Source organism: Prorops nasuta, unplaced genomic scaffold (assembly GCF_024137725.1).
Source record: "Prorops nasuta isolate Cenicafe-Biocafe unplaced genomic scaffold, Cenicafe_Pnas_1.2 PNAS00003, whole genome shotgun sequence".
In the NCBI taxonomy this organism is placed as follows: Eukaryota; Metazoa; Arthropoda; class Insecta; order Hymenoptera; family Bethylidae; genus Prorops; species Prorops nasuta.
In genome coordinates, this window is record NW_027116800.1 from 6882785 (window position 1) to 6902901 (window position 20117).

Sequence of the window (20117 nt, forward strand, 5' to 3'; positions counted from 1 at the left end):
TTAATTTATCATTCTTTTTTGATCTCAACTTTACAATTACGTAAGACATATATCAGTACGATTTTAGCATGCATGTATAAAATCTAATAGTTTGCGTGAAAAAATGTGGTGAAACGGAAATACAAAGAACATATTATTTCTACGAAGCTTATATTAACTTAAATGGGATAAACAAATCTCTCTGTAAATCATGTCAATACGATAACAATGATAATAAGTATATGAAAAATTTGGAAGAATCAGATTACGATGAAATAAATAAAGGGGCATTGTTAAAGTTAAAAAAGGCTGTAGTTAAGTGTCTCCATGTGTTGTATGGTGAATGTGAGCGATCTGTAGACATAGGTATATATATACATATATATAATGATTCTGTTCGTTAATATTTATTATTCGTCAATAGAAAGTCAAGAGTAATTTGACTCTCTCTAGCTTCTCATACATGTGGTGACAATAATCTAGATAATGTTACAAACTTTAATGGATTACGAATTCTATGAATAGATGTATAGTTGCATTTCTGTGTCGTACCGAAAAAAGGGCACACGAAGCTCGTTGAAAGTCAGAGATTTTAGAGTACGAGGACTGACATATATACAATATATATGTATATTTAAGAGAAAAAGCAAGCGCCTACAATCTAGAAGCTGTCGTTTCTCGATTATCATCAAATATAATAATCAAGAGGCCAATCTACTGTTGTAAAAGCTAATTCGCAATATCTTATTAGATCTATAAAGGAAAATTTAAGGAATCAGGAAGAACGTCCATACCGTTTGCTTTTTCTCGTTTAATTCGAAAAGGGATAAGTCAATAGAGTATAAAGGTGCTGCATACGCGATAATGACAACATTAAAAAAGAACAAATGAAAGTCTATTAAAAAGTAAATCGATAAAATAAGATAATAATATTCATTATTTCATGAAATGAACAAAGATATGTGTATTCCTTTTCCGAAGTAAAAGATTGGATTTATTTTGGAGGATTACTGATGGCGACTGCATCGTTATTGTTTCTCAATTGGATGATGTGTGCATTGGAGGGAAGTAGAATATTAATCTCTCAGCTGAACATTGAGCAGTTTTATTGCTGTTCAATTACAGATTTCCTGAAAAAGCGCATCAAATCCCAACCGGAAGCCGGAACTTTTACATGATCAGATTCATCTAAAATTTTCTTTTTTTGTTAAATTTTCTCTTAAAACACGATTTTTCTATGGCACTTATATTTTTTAACAACATTGGAACTTTCTCACCTTCTCCTTTTTATTATGTTTAATTTCCAACTTCTGTTATTACACACGTTTACATTTACAATAATTCTCTTTACTCTTAGAAACATTACATTTTTTAAAGATACTCTTAAACTGTTAAAATTACTCGACTCATTAAGACTGCAATGATTGCGTTAAATTATTATTACTACATTTGCTGCTTAACATTCAAATGCAGAAGTATTCTTTGTATAAAAGAAACGATAAGCCCTCTTTTACTTTATTTACACCTTTTTCTCTTTAACATTTATTAATTCGTATGTAACATCTATTTCATGCTCTCTCTCTTTCTCTCTCTTTTCGCTCCCTCGTCTTTCTCTATTCTTTTAAAATTTTAATTTTTTATTTATTTGTCTTAATTATTTACTTTTTTTGGCTAGGGCAATAACACGTAAAACTTTCGTTTGTGGATATAATAATTACAAATGTTTATACGTGTATGAGACTGATTTTGATTAATTTTCTAATAACTACATTAATTCTTTAGAAATTTAATTACAAATTTATTTAAATGAGCGCTACTTAAATAACAAGATTTGATAGTACATAATGGTTTATTACTTAATAATCGTTCTCGTAAATCGCCGTCGTTTTGTGCTTTCGTTTAAATTCCGGAGTTCGGAAGACCCATCTAAGATATGAAATATAATATCACGGATAGATGGAGAAGATACGAGGTTACAGAGAGTTTCTTAAAATATTTTTGTTCACCTTAAATAATACTATTTAACACTTCTTTATTTTATTTAGAATGCGAAAATGTTTGCTATAGATACAAAAAAGTTTCTTATTTCCTAGCAGGTCACTACTGTCGAGCACTGTGCACGAATTATCGTATAGTACAATCTTAAAAAGATTTGCTCTGGAAAAATGTAAAACTAGAGATTTTATAATGGCTAAAAAATCACTGATTGGGAAATCTTTACTTATAGTGATAACCAAAATCTTTTTTTAGTTTTAAATACAATAGAGATCTAAAACAGACGATTCTCTATGTTAAAAAAGATTCAATATTGAAAAGTTTTATCACCAAATACATATACATATTAACAAATTTTGGCACGGTTGTGATTGCGGAATTGTCAAAGTGGCTGTGCGATTTATCGTTACATTAAAACGGTGTTTCTACAAAAAAGATTGACATTTTTGGCAAAAGCGTTCTACAGTTGTGCGCCGTATCAGTGGTACAAAATCACTTTAACAAATTAACTTTCAGTTTTATAAATAGATAATAATCGGAATACGGTAGTACGCTTTCTTAAATTTTAAAACTTACAGAAACGCGATGATAAAAGTTTTTATTAGTTAAGTAAGTTACATACTTAACAGCTATAATTGTTTTAATGATTGTTTTGCGATTTATAAATAGTGGTATTTATACAAATTAATAACGAATTAAAGATTCCTTTAACATTATCGCTTTTGTCGAATTTTCCCAAGGAAAACTGTGTATCGTTCATTTTTGAGACTTCTTCGTTGCACACGGCACATATGTGATATCTCTGATATCATGATAATCGCCTTACGGTGAACGCCTCGCTGCTTTTCTGGAATATAGGAGATACTGACGCCATTCAATAAAATGTCAGGTAGAAAAAGATGCCAAGAATACCTTCGTCGAAGTTAAAGGGGCTCCCTGACTCTCGCCTGACATGATATGAGTTTTTCCACTTTTTTATTTAAAAAACTTAGCAGATCAAGCGCGTGACTGGTAAACTTTTGACCCAACAGCTCGACTTTCGACAACAAACAGCAATCTTCCATTTGCGGAGTGAGTAACGGTAATTTACGCGCCAAAAATAACTTTCATTGATTTTCTCTGAAGAGGAAAGAAATGCGGTTGAAAGACTTCCGGTATACGCTTAAATCTAATCTATCGCTTATTTTCCTTGGTAGTATTCTTGATTCAAATTATTGAGACAAATTTTCAGACAATACGTTTTATCTTATTCTTTATGGCCAATTTTTAAAAGAACAGAAAGAATAAATAATTGGCACTTTGCTATCAAAACAATTGTTGAAAGAATTTCCATGATGAACGTCAATAGCGCGGTCCAGTTCCGTGAAAAAAAAATGTATTTTTTTAGAACTACTGGATTTATAAAATGATATGTATTAATTTCGGCAATAGAAAAACAAAAATTATCTTCTTCAATTACTTCTTTCGTAAAGTTGGAGATAAGAGATGCATTTCTAATCTAGATACGATTCTTCCAAAACATCACGCAATTTTGCTAATATATCTGTGTTTACATACATCTGTACGCACAGTCGTGGTAGCAAGGAGACACTACTAGACTCGTGATAATTTTTTCCAAATTAATGTATATTAAATTTGAATAGAAAAAATGGACTATATTCTTTCCTGGAATTATTTGTGCATATATCAGATTTTTATTATTTACGTAGGAATCTGGAAAAAGTTTGCACGAATCATTTTTATTTGAGAATATTCACTGAAGTACTCACAAAAATCATCGATTCTGAAAATTCTAAATTTTTTAGAGTTTAACCACGGAGGCCTATGAGCGGTAATACATTGTAGAGCTGAAGCTACATTTTTATCGATGAACTGAAAGGCCTGAAAATAAGAAGCGTGACATTTCTTAAACGCAAGTGCTTGAAACGTTTAAACATTATCACGTAGAACACTTCATATATTCTTTAAAATGTATAATATTCTCATATATATATTCTGGGCTATATATTTCAATATTTGTAGTTTACTAAAGTACTTCTTGCAGTTCAGTCTTGTAAAGGTGTCGTGTGACGAAACTCGCAATGTAACAAGAGGGCACCTGAACCACTTTTACATATAGCATAATTGCCTGCTTTAAAAAAACATTACCCTTAAGAATAGTCTGTTTTATGTTTCGTTCCAACCAGCTTAAAGATCATATTTTTTGAAATATATTCTCTTGTATATTTCTTTTTTACACATTATCACTACAGTGTTTTGCCACTGTTATTTCCGAAGATCTTAAAACAATATGGCATTGACTCGTAACTCCAAGGTGCAAGGTATACTATATGAAAAGACTATCAAAGTAGGTTTAACAATTATTCTCGATGGCGATATCTATGCGTTATAGATAAAAGAAAGTCTTGAGCTTTATTTTGTATGAAATTCTTCAAGGAGTCAAAGACATATCGTCGTCTAGAACAGTGGATCTAACTGAGACTGAAAACAGAACAGTCTCCACTTTTGCTACTCTGACCACTTTGAGTACCGGCGTCAATCGTATTCCTACGACTGCCAGCCGTTTTGGGAACAGCAAGCGTATTTCTTTGGAGAACCACATCGTCAAAGGTATTCCTACGACTAATAGGAATATTTATGACGCTTAGAGCATCCAATCTACTAGGAACGCCAACATCCGTATTATTTCTGCGTCCGAAACCCGCATCGGAAGACCTTCTGGTAGCGCCATTTTCAACAACGGTCAATAAATTTCGGCGACTATCATTAGCAGTTATGCTAATTCTTTTACCACGACGAGAATCCTCCTCGTTGAATGTACCGCATGCTAGGATTTCCTCGCTGATCTTTGGCCGTAAAGTCTCACCATTGGCGGGGTTGACGCCACCACTGCCACTCGCGACATCTAGTAGAGTATTCCTCCTGATTACCGGTGCCATCTGCTGGCGATTCTCCAAAATAGGTTTGGTCATCACAGTTGGATACGCGAACGCCACGCTGCTCGCACGTTTCCTCGTGGGTCTCGCGGGAAACGGTGCTAATTCCTCCAAAGCGTTGCTCCTTTTGCGTCTATTCTTTTGCGACCTAGCGACTCCAGGAGCAGTCCTTGATGTCCGAGTCGCCACAGTCTTTAAGCTGGATGGAACTAACCTTCCTCAGTCTCGGTGTCGGGCATCTTGCTCAAGTGCCGAGCCGCGCTCGCTGGCGCTGCAGTCGCCTGGTCATAATGGCGCCAAACTTTTTCCCCGTTTGGATAACTTGATCTCCAGCCACATGTACGGTACCACGGACAGCACCAGCGTCATCGCCAATCCTAACACACGGACCCTCGTGCAGAACAATCCGTGCATGCCCAAGGCCAATGAGAGCCCCAGCCAACGCCAGAATAACGACGTTGAAAGAGGACCTTGCCAGGAATTAGGGTAAAGCCCCATAACGAGTGCTGCGAACAAAGCGTATGTCGTTTCAACTCCTCGTTTCTAAAGAGATCTCGGAATGAAATAATTGAAGTGGAAAAAAGAAACTTACTGAATATCAGCGTTTCCCACATAGAATTGCAGACTCCCCAGGCTGCTGATATGACATGGAATAACGCAGGGTCGTCGCCAGCGGGTCTCCAGGTGACGAGAACCAACAGCAAACAGGCATGAAACGTAAATCCAACAACTACAAAGGATTAGTGTTTATAAACTGTCGCTAACTAAAGTGTCAGTCGTGGTTATTTAGATACTGAAAGAGACTTACTGACAACAAAGTACCTCTTGATGTGTCTCAGTAACATGGACAGCGTAACTCCAGCCAGGGCTTGCAACAGAGCCAGACTCAGAAAGCTCAAAGTTACAGTTCCAGCTCCACCCAGGGCGCACACTACGTATGCCTGTTGAGATCAAGCACGTTCTTAATTATGAAACTCATCCACACTCCGGTGAACATAATAACGCACTCGCTCGGAATTCCCTGAGAACGCTGTTGGCTACTACTTTAATACTGTACTCCTACTTCTAGATGCAGATTACAAGAAAGTCTCTCGGGAGCTGCTACAGATTAATCACTAATAAGCATATTGCTCAATGAAAAAATATTAAAGGAAATTGCCCATACATTGAAAAGACCAATTGACAATTGTTGCGAGTGTAGAAAGGAAATGATTTAGCAGAAAAGAATCAATGAGAAAGTAAAATGGCAAACCTCCATAAAGTCCGAATATATAAAGCCTTGCTCGAGACCGATGAATAAGGTGAGTGGCGCAGCTAACTGGAGTTTTGGATCTTGAAAAGCACGCTTGATAGATTTGAGGATGTTGCGATTGCTGAGTTCGTCACTAGAGCTTTGAGGCTCCTTCATCCTCGAGTCGAGTAACGTGAAAGAGATCACAAGGGCCAAGACAGCCAATCCCAACCAAATCCCTACAAGGATCTTTGATGTGCTCTCGGGTATTGCCGACGCAAACATAGTTTCGTTATAGAGGTACGTTTCCTGCGGACAATACTCAGCACCACAAATCTCCTCGGATTCAGCTACATTCAATACTCTGGCCGGTAAAGAATCCGTCATCTTTACGAGAACTGCTGCAACCAAGCACCCTATAAAAAGAAAACAAGATTTTCTTTCAGCACTGCAAACTCGCAAGTTTCATACTGGATATTGTTCCCTTGCAATATCGTAGTATACAGAAACTAAATGGACACATTCATCGGCTAACATTATTAGATATACACATATTAAAAGTTTACCAAGTGCTAGACCCAGATCCTCGGCAAGCTTGATGGCTCTGTTCAGTCTCCTTAGCAAGCATTCTTTTCTTGTTTCGTCAGGATCTTCTGGATCAGCACAAACGAGAGCCAGGCTGGTGGCGGAAAGGTTTACGTGCGACGTTCTCGCGAGGAAACTGGGTCCAATACACATACCTAGCATCGCGTAGCTAGGTAACAGCACGTACCTATATGATTGAGCATAACGAAAAAACACGTTAACTCTTATCGATCGCTTGTTTGCCTTCTCAGTACTCCACCCTCTCAAAACTAACGCTACAAATAAGATAAATTACTATCCAGAGAGGCACTCCGAAATCCGACAGAAACACAGAAGAGTTACAGTTCAATGAGATTATATGGTGCCTCGGAGATTTGTGCGAATCAAATGGAAAAACTTTGAGAAAAGATGGTTTACCATTTTGGGTAAAGGTGGACACCCACAAAAATTGTGACGACTACGTGCGTGATACTGATAGCGAAGTTTGTGCCAATTTTTTGCACGATCATCGGTGTAAAGCAGGAAGTTAGCGTGGCCATCGCGAAAAGGAGAGCCATCAGCAACGGTCCCAAGGTCGGAGTGAAGGCACCTACACCTGCCTGCAGTGGAAAAATCGGCAAGGTGGCGGCGGAGCAGGATGCGTGTCCCAGTAGAAGAGCAGCACAGTGTCTTAAAAGTGCTCGCTTTGCAGGTCGTGTTCCAGAGGGTGTGGATCTTACAGCAGCGATCAGCCTGCGGACCGAAGATGCTCCTGCGGATGAGGTCATCGATTCTCGTCTGCGCCAGGACAAAGCTGATGTTCTGGTGGATCGGTAGGAGATCGGCGAATATGTTGCCATGTGCTACAATTATTGTAACAAAATAAAGAGAAATAAAGTTGTTTTAATTAAAAAACTTGTCGTTCTTTTTCTTTTACCTCCATCATTGCTGCGTCGATCTCCCATTGTGTTCCATGGTGGTGGCCACTGCTGCGTGCCCTGCGATGCGTGTGGGCCAGTAGAGGAGGCTGCGGGGGTAACCTGATGGGCCCTAAGCCTCCGATCGGTGCTGGCCTGTGCACGGGGCTCTCCAGCTTGTCCCTCGTTAGGTCCCGCAGGTTCGGTAATGAACCCATGTTCCCATCCGTTATCTTTCTTTCACCTTTTGCCCCCTCTTTCACTTCCGGAAACACTTACACTTTACATCCTGCCCGCTCCGTGATAGTATTAGCCACCAATCGACTCCCACTCATATCAGCAATCCAGTGGCAAACCACCTGGGCACAAAAATTATTCTTCCTTTCTAAAAAATTCCTTACGAAAAGGATCGATCGATATACAAACAAACAAACGGATTGGGAGTGACATATGGTAAGTCTAATCTTACAAAATGTCGCGCCAAGTTACTAGGACCGGAATATTCAATGAGAGCCTATTGACTGTCAATCTTGCGCTGCAATCCGTGTCATACAGGGAAAAGGCGTATTCCAATATCGACCACCTGCGAGCTTCTATAGAAACTCCCGGCTTGCTTCAGCGATGAATACAGCCTAAACATGTCGTGTGTCAATGGTGAACTGCAAGAGTTCACTCGACGAAATGCTGATTGCTTGCAAATCCTTCGTAATCGCTTACTTATAAGTACATTTCGACTCTATCCGTATAAAATCTATTTTGCTAACTAGGCCAACCTATTCCACCAACACACTACTTATGCCAGTTCACGGGGCAACCTTTCCATCAAGATTGAAAATAGGACCTTTTACTCCATTTCCTTAACAAAGCTCTGATTCCTCAAATCGTCTTCCCCTTTTCGTCGCTTCAGGGCATATTCTCGGTATATTAATCTATAGGAAAAGCTCTTTTGCTCTTCTTACATAAAAGAAGATAGTTTGACGAGTATTCCTGGAACGCTTCGCGAGGCCATGTGACGATGTGACGGCGAAGTCATTAAAAAAGATATGACATCCTTTGGCTGATCGGGAGACCTTGGACGAGAACTTGCGGTAAAGGAGTAATAGCGTGTCATCTAATTGATATCAGTTAAAACGGAAACCCGATCGACAGCTACGTTAACCTAGCAAAATGACTTAATCCTGAAAATGGAAGAAAAATTTAATTAACTTCACACGGTCCCCTCTGCCTCCCGCGTATATATATATATATATATGGATAGATAACTGTAACTTTCTGTCAACTTTCATATATCTGCAATTTCAAGTCTCATCGATACAGCTTCAAACTTTGGTGCAACTCAGGAAAATTATTAATGCTAACTTTTACCAATATTACACATTCTAGGAATTATATATATTAAGCAGCGTCTTATAAATTAGAAAATGAGATCGAGTGCCGTAACTTTTCACATAAAAAAACTTTCCGGACTTCGTTGCTACGAATGGCTGATACAGCGTATATGCCATTAAATAGTGTACGTGCTTTTAATTGTGTACACGTTTCGCGGAAAGTTTTCTAATAAAAGAACAGAAGCAGAGGAAGAAAAGCTTGCTTATTAATTTATATAAATTATTATCGTGAAACGTGGCTCAATATTTGCACGAATTTTTGCTTCGTTTACAATGGGTTGGGAATCGATTGGTATCTCGGTTAGCGGATTTGATCCTCGCTCGGTGATTCCGTTAATTAAGGGGACTGGCGAGCCGTGCGCGCGTGATGGAAGAAAAAACGACGCTAAGATCCAGCCCATTAAGGTTGCTAATGAATGACCTTGAACGAGAACTTGCGGATCGCGAGAGAAGCGGAGGAAGCGTACAGACTCGATTGCGGCGAACCGAGTCTCGACCAATGAGAGAGCTGGATTTGCCGATCGATCAGGCTCGATCGATGCAAATCATCGCGTTGACAAGTCCACGATCCGTGAAACTCGGCAAAAACCCACTCGTAAAGCGCTTAATCGAGCGTAAGATCATTATCGCCTTATGCAATCCCGACAATTGTAAATCAAATTGCCACTTTGTCATTTACATCATTCTAATCCTTACGAAAGGATCGGACCTTTGCTTCTCTTGCACGAATGTTCAGTAGAACTTCCCAGTGTAAGAAAACTCTTCTGGTAGTCATCCTCGAGAAATATTACCATTCGACTTTTGAATGATTTTTTTCATACATATGAAATGGACCGTGATTGTTCATGGAACTCTAATGCTTGTTGATGAATCGCAAACAGTATATACGAATGGATTCTTTTTTCACTTTCCATGTATTAAAAAGGACGCTACTATATACACAAGGTCAAATTTACATTTTATATTCTACAATGCTTTGAAATTGTTTTGGAGTGTTACTTCTTTCACAGCTACCTCCAACCCCTCTCAGTTTCCATACTACTTTGTGATTTACATCACTCTAAACCTTAAGATGGAATCGAACCCTTGGCTCTCTTGCACGAATATTGAGTAGAACTTTCCAATGTAAGAAAACTCTTCTGGCAGTCATCCTCGAGAAATATTATCATTTGACTTTTGAATGACTTTTTTATACATACCAAATGGATCGTGATTGTTCATGGAATTCTAATCTTCCTTGATGAAACGCAAACCTTAAAAATAGGGCCTTTTCTTATTCAGGTATTTAAAAGGAGATCACTGTACAAGGCTAGTTCCTACACAAGAATCTCTTCTTCTCTCTCAAGTATTATGCTACTTTGTTGTTTTAATTGTACGCGAGATACAAATCACTTTGATTGAAATTCAAATTGCCACTTTGTCATTTACATGATTCTACTCCTTAAGAACGAATCGAGCCCTTCGTTCTTCTGAAAGAACAGCAAGTAGAACTTTTCAGAACAAGAAAATTTTCCTGCAGTCATCCATAAGAAATAGTAGTATTTGACTTTTTTATACATATCAAATGGAGCGTGATCGTTCAAAGAACTCTAATCCTCCTTGATGAATCGCAAACGGTACAAATGGGACCTTTGCGTCATTTTCCGCGTATTAAAAAGGAAACCGGTGCACAAGGCCAAGCTTGTATATACCTTTACGTTCTATTACGTATTTTGAAATTGTGTTGGTTTTGCTTCTTACGTAGGACCACCCTCCACCTCCTCTCTCAATCTCTATGCTACTTTGTTGTTTCAATTGTACAAGAAGCACAAAGCAATTTTACCGCCAGGTTAGATTTCTCTGAAGAACCTCTGTACCTTTGACAAATATTTTTCGGTGCTTTGAGAAACTTCTCTTTTGAAATTCTATCTAACCTTCGAGTATCGCTTAATGAAATTAAAAGTTTTATTATAAACTCTAAGTAGTCTAAAATTACAGGAGTATTAGATGGTCGTTAAAAGAAGCTATTAAAGCAAAATTAGTTCGAGAATTTAAGTAATTGGAAGCAGTCAATCGCATTGAATCGAACGTCATTAAAATACTGAAGATTAACTTAATCTTTCTTAATTTTTGTTCCCATTAACTCTCTCCCGTTTTATTTCATTACCGGTATAGATTCTTCCTTCGGAATTAAGATAGCCAATGGAACGTGCGTTCGATCGTTTAGCGATAATTTTGAAAAATTATGTTGGCAACATTGGGGAATTCCCCTAATCTCAAAAATCGTTCTGTATTTTGACGATTGTTTGAGCGATGTAGGGACTGTAGGGTAATCGAGGAAGGTTATTATTCGCACATTTGAAAGTAGAAAGATTCGAAATATGGAAATATGGTGGAAAATTGAAGAGAGGAATGGTGCGTAGGTGAAGTCTGAGGCCAGCTACTGTGGATTGGAATGAGATCGAAAAATGCCTCTGGGGTGATTTTATCCTGTGTATAGTCGTACAGGAGAACTAATTGCTGTAGTAAGCGAACTGTTATATGAGAAAATATCAGTGTTTGAGAGAATCGAACATTTGGCCGTAGGAAGATTTAATGTATGAAAATATGATAGAAAATACGATAGATGAATGGTGTGTGGTCGAAGACTGAAACCAACTGTTTTGGAGTGGAATAAAGGAGAAAAAGGTCACTAGCGATTTTCTCGCGTGGTGAACCAATTGCAGGAGTAAGCGGATTGTTATACGAGAAAATACCAGTGTTCGAGAGAATTGAACATTTGGACATAGCAAGATTTAATGTATGAGAATATGATAGAAAATACCATAGACGAGAATGGCGTGTGGTCGAAGATTGAGACCAAATGCTCTGGAATGAAAAACAAAAGAAAGAAATACTCGCATAGAGCGCAACTAATTTCGGGCGTAAGTAAATTGTTATACGAGAAAATACCAGTGTTCGAAAGAATTGCACACATATACATTGTACACCGTAGAAAATTCAATCGAAATTGAAGCTTCGTCTTTGTGTTATAGTATAGTAGAGGAATTTGACAGAGAAAGAGTAAGGTGTGAGAAGCTGACTGAAAGTTCAACGAATCAATTTCCTACGGTGTAAAAAGATTCGATATATGAAAATATGGTAGAAAACTAGGTTAGACGAATGGCGTGTGGCCGAAAACTGAAACTAACTGCTTTGGAATGGAAAAAAGGAGAAAAAAGTCACTAGTGATTTTCTCGTGCAGGGGAACTAATTATGGGTGTAAGTGGTTTTTTATGCGATAAAATACGTGTGTTTTGGTAGATATGCACATACGGTCGTAGGAAGATTCGATGTATGAAAATGAGAGAAAAAATACGAGAGATGAGTGGCCTGTGGCCGAAGACTGAAGCTAACTGCTTTGGAATGAAAAAAAAAAGAGAAAAAACCGCTGGTGATTTTCTCGCATAGGGGAACTAATTGTGGGCTTAAGCGGATTGTTATACGAGAAAATACGAGTGTTCGAGAGAATTAAAGTGACCCTTTGTGTGGTCATAAGATGCACGATCGTACCGGAAAGGGGGGACTAAAAGGAAGGAAAGCTCAGGGATAAATGAACGCACCGCAATCGCAAATGACTAAAACACATGAAACCACCTGAACATACCGAGTATAAATTTCCACACCCCCACCCCTTCGTTCCTACCTTATATTTACCCCATGCTACATTTCAGACGTACTATATATATAGCAGTGGATATGAAAATTTTTCACTCAACACCATTTCATCTTGCATGACAAAATTTACTCCCAAGCACATGGCTCGTGTAAGCTATATATATGATAAAAGCTGTTAGCTTAATTGAATTTTCTCAACGAAATTTTCCACAACAATTTCAATAAGCAGGCTTTCAAAAATTATCCAGTGTGTGTGCTGTGGGCTATTATAATAATTATACGGTAGATCGCTTTGATTAATAATTTCGCATACTAATGTGTCTCAAATGAACCACATTTAATTCCGGAAAATTAATTCAAGCTCTATGCAATATGTAAATGTATAATAGATTGATTATCCTCTTTTTACATAATCCGGTAACGCGTAAGATCGTATCTGTTGCACAGCTTCGTTAAATTATGATTGTCTTGTCTGAGACAATAGGGAATGATAAATACACCTGTTTAATAATATCAGTGCTTCTATATTAAGCGACTTAATCGTGCTTTGATGCTAACAATTTTATTAAATTTTGAGAAAAAAATGTTTTATAAAATTATTCTTAATAATGTGTTTGTTTTTGATATTGTATTGTAGTGTTTCAGTGTTACGCAGAGCTCGTCAGTCCAGTTATATGATTCGACCAGTATAGCAGAGGTTTATGGTCGTTATGATTGGCCATGATACAGCTATACGATCTGATAATGCCAAGTCTTACGTAAAGCCTCTTAATTTGTTCTTTTGTACAAATAGACGCAACGCAGCTTTCAATATAATTGAATATCCACCATGTGCACTGATTATCTCATTATTTACCAACAGGTCCTCGTAATGGAATATATTTATTTATCAGCGATTCAGTGAAGAATCAATTGGCCATTTAAGCCACCAATTTATTATCTGCTACTTTCTGTCGTGTTTCACTTTGGCACACAATTTAGGGAAAAGTTATTAAATTAATTAATATTCTATTATTACCAGTAAAACACGAAATAGTTTCATATAATATGTAGAATAAAGAAACATTTGTATTATTTTGTTGTGAATTATTAGAGATTTATCAAAATAACTTCTTATTTTGAACAATGTTTCATATCTGTGTCTAAAAAGAAATATAAAGAAAATAATACATTTATTTGACCAAATATTAACTTGCAAATGGAAGGATTGCGGTAGCTTTTCCAAAGAGGATACGAGTTTTAGATTTACTCATTTAAATTATATTGAGAAAAGCAGTGCATAAAAGGGAGAATTTTCTTTCGTAGAGAATAAAAGTCTAAAGACTGTGGAGGATTTGATTTATGATTCTAGATTTTCTACGAGAATTAAATATTTAAGGTAAGCGTAAAAAGAGGCTTACTTTCTCATATTTTCCTTTGTCGTTGATCTTTCTCTTCAATTGAAAAAGAGACTCTGCAATTACTTCTTCTCCGTATTCTTCGGCCAGCAAACTTCACGCAATTTTCATAGCAAACATTTGAACACTTAAGTAGGTGCTTCACGTATAAAAGTAACGAACGTGTTTCTAGTAAAAACATCGACTTTTCAACAATCACGCTTTAACAACATTCCATCGCACCAGTATCTCTTCCTTTCTTCGTTCGAAGATTATTCTGTATAACCAACATTTTCGCTTCTCTCTTCATCAGAGACGAGACAAAGAAACAGGGCTGCAAGTATACGGGATAATTATTATTAAATTAACTAGAGGATGAGCAACAGAATTTTTAAAAACATTTTGAAAAAATTCTTCATTAAATTAACTGGAAGAGGAACAAGGCGCTAAATAAAGCTTTTTCTTTAAAACTTCTGTAGCTGTATTATAAGTATATTTCCAAGAACATGCAAAATTATTTAAAAAAAAGGGTAATTATTATTAAAATAATTGGAAGAGGAGCAATAAGAGAAAGGAAGCTTTTTCTTCAAAATTTCTGTTGTAAAATTACAAATATATTTTCAAGAACATGCACAATTGTTGAAACAAAAGAGATAATAATTATTAAAATAAATGGAAGAGGAGAAATAATAGAAAAGAAGCTTTTTCTTTAGCGTTTTTGTAACCACTCTACGAATATATTTTCGAGAGCATGCAAAATTGTTTAAACATAAGGGACTATTTTAAGGTTGAATGGGATGTAACTAACGTTGTTTAGTCGAGCTTAGTGACAAAATAAGAAGAGAAATGACGAGGGAACGAGAGGCGTTGCTGAAGAGTTTTATTAGATTATAGGTTTTTACAGCAAATTACAGTGATGAAAGGAGACGAGTAGTGTAATAAGCGATCGTTCAGTCGCTGATTATATGTTTCTGCTTTAACATTAAAGATAAAGTCCTCGTAAAAAGCACGAAAGACGAGAAATAATTTACATCGACTTTCGCTAGTTTTCTTTATGATATTCGTGAGATTCACGCACAATCTCGAATGAGATAAATGGTTCGCGATAAAGGACACACCTGTAGCATAGAGTAAAATGACTCGAGTCCTCCGGTAAGTAACTTAAAAATACCATGAAGGAATGACTGATGGAACAGATCAATCGAGTATAACATGTATTTGTAGCTAATAAGAATAACCGGAGCAGGGGAGATGAATAAAAGTTCACGCTTTAGTAATATATAGCAAAATAAATAGTGTGCATATGTACACGTGTGTATGTGTGAAGTAGAACCATACAAACTATTTCGATAAAACAAATATAAAAATTTCAAGAAAAATTATTTACTATTAAACTGACCAACTGCGGTATACGGGAGAAAATAGGTTGAGTGAGAGGGAGAGTTAGAAACGAGGAGAGTGAGAAAAGAAAGAGAAGAAAAGAAGGAAAAGAAGACAATAGTGATTACTGAAAGAAGAGAAAATGGCTAGGTATATACTTGAAACGAGGAGAATGTTCACTTGTGTTTCGCGTAGCTCGCACGTTAGTCACACCGGTCGGTCTAATTGTTTACTCTCGATCACGACTGATCGCTGAAAAAAATCTTAAATGATCCGTGTAGCGTTCGCAGACCGTGAATTTTTTGTTTTTGGATCAAGCAGTGACCAGGATGAAGGTTAGTTTAGATTTGATGGTAAAAAACCGAGAGTGAGAGTGTGAGAGAGAGATAGAGAGAGAGAGAGAGAGAGAGCGTTCCGGAGAGTCACGAACGAGCAGAGATACGTTTATACTCGCTGGACAGCTGGGAAGCAACTCTGGAGAGTCGGGATAGCCGGGAGTTTCAGGAGTCTCTCAGAGTTGGAGAGAATAGAGGTGCGTGCTCGGTGCTCACTGCTCATAGAGGAGCCGAGCCGAGGCTTGGGCCGACTCAGGCCGATAAGAGCCGAGGACGCCCCGCTGATCATCCTCGGCCACCCTCGGTCTCAATCGGACATCGCTCGATAACGAGCAGGTTGCGCGCGCGACCACCCCCAAACACCACTGCCAACCTATCAACCCCTTCTCCGCTTACCAAGCAACACCAATCGTCACCAACCTGTACTAATAAACCATACAATTTTATATCCAGTGCTTCTTGATATTTTTTTTATTTATTTTCCAATGTAAAATATTGAAAAGAAAATATATTTTGTATGTTCTAATATTTATTCAGCTTTGTATAATGTATCAAGCTATTTTATGTGTACCAAGCAATACCACTATAGTCACCAACCAATATCAGCTGACCATACAATTTTATATAGCGAATGCTTCGTATTTTTTTCCATTTATTTTCCAATGTAAAAAGATGGAAAAAAATTTTTTTTATGTTTTGGTATTTATTCAACTATGTAAGTATCATTCTATATTGTGTTTATCAAGTAGTATCAATCGTCATTAGCCAGTATTAATAACCATCCAATTTTATAAAAAAATTTATATAGCATTTTTTAAAATAAAACCTTAAAAAGAGTATAATATTGTAAATTTTTATACTTATTCAATTTTTTATAATGTATCAATTCATTTTATGTTTATCAAGCAGCACCTCTCATCGTTAAGTAATATGTTCTGGCAAACCATCCAACCTTATGCTGTGAATTCTTTATATTTTTCTTCTATTTATTTTCCATTGCAAAATGTTGAAAAGAAATTATACATTGTATATTTTAATGTTAATTCGACTTTGTGTTCTATCTGAATACAAATTAAAAATTTTACTACGTTTATCTGCAGATTATAGTAAAGATTTCTTCAATTACTTTGACTTGTCGTTACTCTTAATTTGAAGATGTTTAAGGTGATTGTGACCCGAAGATGAACACGAATTTTGCTTCTTGTTTAATAAATCATTGATGATAGAATACGATTTATTTGTACACTCTAATGTGAGAGGGTAGCAGAGAAGGTTGAAAGATTTTTGGAAATCTGGTCGTTTGGGTTTTTCTTAGAGAAGAGGCACGTGGGCTGGAATTACTTGTTTACGATCACAACGCAGTCAACAAGTTGCCAACGCGAATTCTCTTGTCCTACAGTCAAACTATCCTGGACCCTAACTCGCTAACGAGTATTTTACCACTCCCCATCTGCATTCCAGGCCAAATTTGTAAAACAAATTAAGAGCAAGCAGCTTTCCTCGCAATACGCGTGTAGCTCTTCAACGTTCTCTCTTATATACGAATAAAACCCTATTTTTCATTATTCAAACCGTATTTAGCTGTATACCGCTCGAAATGTGTATATGCATACCAGGAAGTGTAACAGAAATGCCAAATAAAACCAATAATACCTTTGAATTCAATGCATCCTTTGCGTTCCCGACTAATAAATGTGGGAATTGAATGCTATACACCAAGCTAATTAACGTTGTTTAAAAAAAAAAATTAGCTCAAGGTCAATTCGAACATTCGTAGTCAGACTTTATAGGAGAATTTAATTACAAATGTTTTCCTGCTAATAGTGATTCCTACTGATATTCATTCTTACATAAACCATTCCTCAAAGTTTGTAACATTGATAACTGAGCACGATAGATTAATCATCGATCGTGATAATCGATCACGAGGTTGACCGGTTCACTTCAATGTCAATTATGCATTTATTACTGTGTGTGATGCTAAATATTGTACTTGCTTAACTCTAGGAGGTTTGTCGGTGATTCTAGCAGGAATCCGGATACGAACACATATACATATATATACATATCTCACAGATCTAATAGATCTCGTAAATCAGTCTATTATTGATCTCAGGGGACCGTGTGGTAAATACAGCAAGCTTCGCTTGTTTAGTTCACAGTTGGAAGCTAAAACGAGTGTACTCCGACTTTCAATGATTTTCCTAAAGAGATTAGAAGTAGAAATACCTTATTCGTTACACACTTGGATCATTAATTTTTCGGAAGCAAAATCAAAGCAGGTCAGTGTAAACAGAGCTGCATGCATTTTCATCCTGAGATTAGAGATTGAAATGCCCTATTCGTTAAAAAATCTCGATTGTCAATTTTTAGGAACAAAATCGATACAAGCCAGTGTACAAGCACACTGGAGTAGAACTGCCAGTTTCTGCGCGTTTACAGTCAATTTCAGCCGAAACAGATCATATATAACATAGTATATATATATATGTACATACACGGGATACGTGATTGCGTTTTGGCTGTAAAAGCACAAAAACTGACTTCCCTATACTAGAATAGTATTTTTATTGATTGGTAAATGTTTGGAATGGACGAATGAAAAGGAATATTCAATGTCTGAATAAAATCATCCAGCTAAATTCCTTCCTTAAGAAACATAAAGTAATCTCCTTTAATAACATGAATATTGAATTCTGCAAGAAAATTAATAACAGATTTCTTATTACGGTACATACATAAAAAGAGTATTTATTTAAAATTAAAGTGAAATTATGAGAAATATTGACTCATGGAAATGCAACAACGAGACCCTTCGTTTTACATCGTGCACAGATTACTGAGAAAAAGTTAATATTCAATTCTGCGAAGATTTTACATAAAATTCTTTCTAAAGATTTCCTCAGATCAAAAAGTAAATAATTAATTTTCGCATGAAAATTTCAATCGCTTGTAAGACGTTCTTTTCCCAACAATCTTTCAGTAAATCGAAAAGAGCTTATAATAAATTCTGGTCGATGAGACTCATCGTAATGAAAATTCACTTGGATTAAGATAGTAGAGTTTCGGTGAGGATAAGCTAGGTTGCACGATTTATAGCATACTACACTACGGTATACTTTTTTGCATGGAAAAGCCATATATACACCCGGAGCAGCGGTGAAGTGGCTATCGATAGATGCGAACTTCTATAAAATAAACTAGGAGAACTATTCGGCTCTCACTTTCAGAAGCATTAAATTCAGGCTCGAATTCACCTAACTTTAGTCTATATTAAAAATATCGTGACGTAATATTAATGAAAATTGTATAGATTTGTTCTTCTTTTTTTATATATTACGAAACAAAATTATATTCTTTCTTGGCATAGAAATATATCTTGAGTAGCGAAGCGGCTATCGATAGATACAAACATCCACAAAATAAACTAGGAGAGTTATTGGGCTCCTACTCTGAGAAACATCAAATTCAGACTGGAATTTAACAGCATCGTGTCTATTAAGGGTGATGGCAGACGAGAAGCGACGTAGTGGACGTAAACGGAAACGTAATTCAAGACACAGGAAAGCGGAAGTGTAAGCGGTGTAACATTATTGTGCATATATACGCTCCGTTTACATTTACGTGCAGTACCTCGCTTCGTCTATCAACACAACTAAGAAATATCCTGACGTCGTACGTGTTAATGACAATTATTTCAATTTAATCTTCAATTACTATATATATATATATAATACAGATAAGAATTGAACATGGCATGTGTCTATTTATAAACACGCTGAGATTGTAAACGCGATGATATTGTGTTATCCTTTTAGCAAGCAATTATCGCAGGATTAAATGTTAAGAGAATAAAGAAATGAGAGGAAGAAAATGTGCAAGCTGTGAAAAATATCCCTAATTGTTTCTATTCATAACTTTGATAAGAACAGAGCATTGCGTGTTTTTCTTAGCTAAACAACGGGATGTTGTTGAAGCTCGGGTTAATCGCCTCTGGTAGCTGCTCGTCGCTAGAAGTACTATATAGTTGGCTACTTTTCTCATGCAAGAAAGCAATTATCGCGCGCCAAGGATTTCGCAGACTCGGTGTCCGTATTACGCTTTAAGGTTTCATCCACTATCGAGCATGTATATATATATATATATTAAACGGTAGCTCCGGTGTATTCAAATTTACCTTAGCCAAACGAACCATTTCCATCTATAGCGTAGCAACTGGAGAAGTTACTTGAAAAATTCGAAGCTTACATTTATTATAGGTATAAAAACTTGGAAAGAAAAATAAAAAATTTCCCTCTTGTATAGCGAAGGAAAATCTTTATCGGTTTCTGATACAAGCTACACTTGATAAACTATCAAGTATATATTATAATACATTGA

General features: G+C 36.6%; 1 protein-coding gene across 7 annotated transcripts; it reads right to left on the reverse strand.

The window, feature by feature from the left end:
• Nucleotides 1-120: 120 nt before the first annotated feature.
• LOC136772187 (UNC93-like protein) lies at nt 121-15916 on the reverse strand. 7 transcript variants are annotated; one of them, XM_066724975.1, is made up of 9 exons: nt 15561-15916; nt 14047-14356; nt 7643-7981; nt 7144-7568; nt 6708-6913; nt 6163-6557; nt 5719-5851; nt 5503-5640; nt 121-5416 (listed from the first exon to the last, which is right to left on the reverse strand). In XM_066724975.1, exons 3-9 carry the CDS (start codon nt 7838-7840, stop codon nt 5196-5198), a joined length of 1716 nt encoding a protein of 571 aa, XP_066581072.1. In that variant the 5' UTR covers nt 7841-7981; nt 14047-14356; nt 15561-15916; the 3' UTR covers nt 121-5195. The 7 variants fall into 7 exon arrangements, with proteins under 7 accessions (XP_066581072.1, XP_066581073.1, XP_066581071.1 ...); XM_066724976.1 differs by having other exon boundaries at nt 15410-15916; XM_066724974.1 differs by having other exon boundaries at nt 14831-15916.
• Between the last annotated feature and the right edge of the window lie 4201 nt (nt 15917-20117).

Bases quoted from the DNA above. Each gene is read 5' to 3' on its own strand.
- LOC136772187 (XM_066724975.1), bottom strand. From the start codon at position 7,840: ATGGGTTCATTACCGAACCTGCGGGACCTAACGAGGGACAAGCTGGAG. The intron at 6,558-6,707 runs GTAAACTTTTAA...TTCTTTTTATAG, and splicing joins GGATCTGGGTCTAGCACTTG to GGTGCTTGGTTGCAGCAGTT. The intron at 5,641-5,718 runs GTAAGTCTCTTT...AATCCTTTGTAG, and splicing joins CAAGAGGTACTTTGTTGTCA to TTGTTGGATTTACGTTTCAT.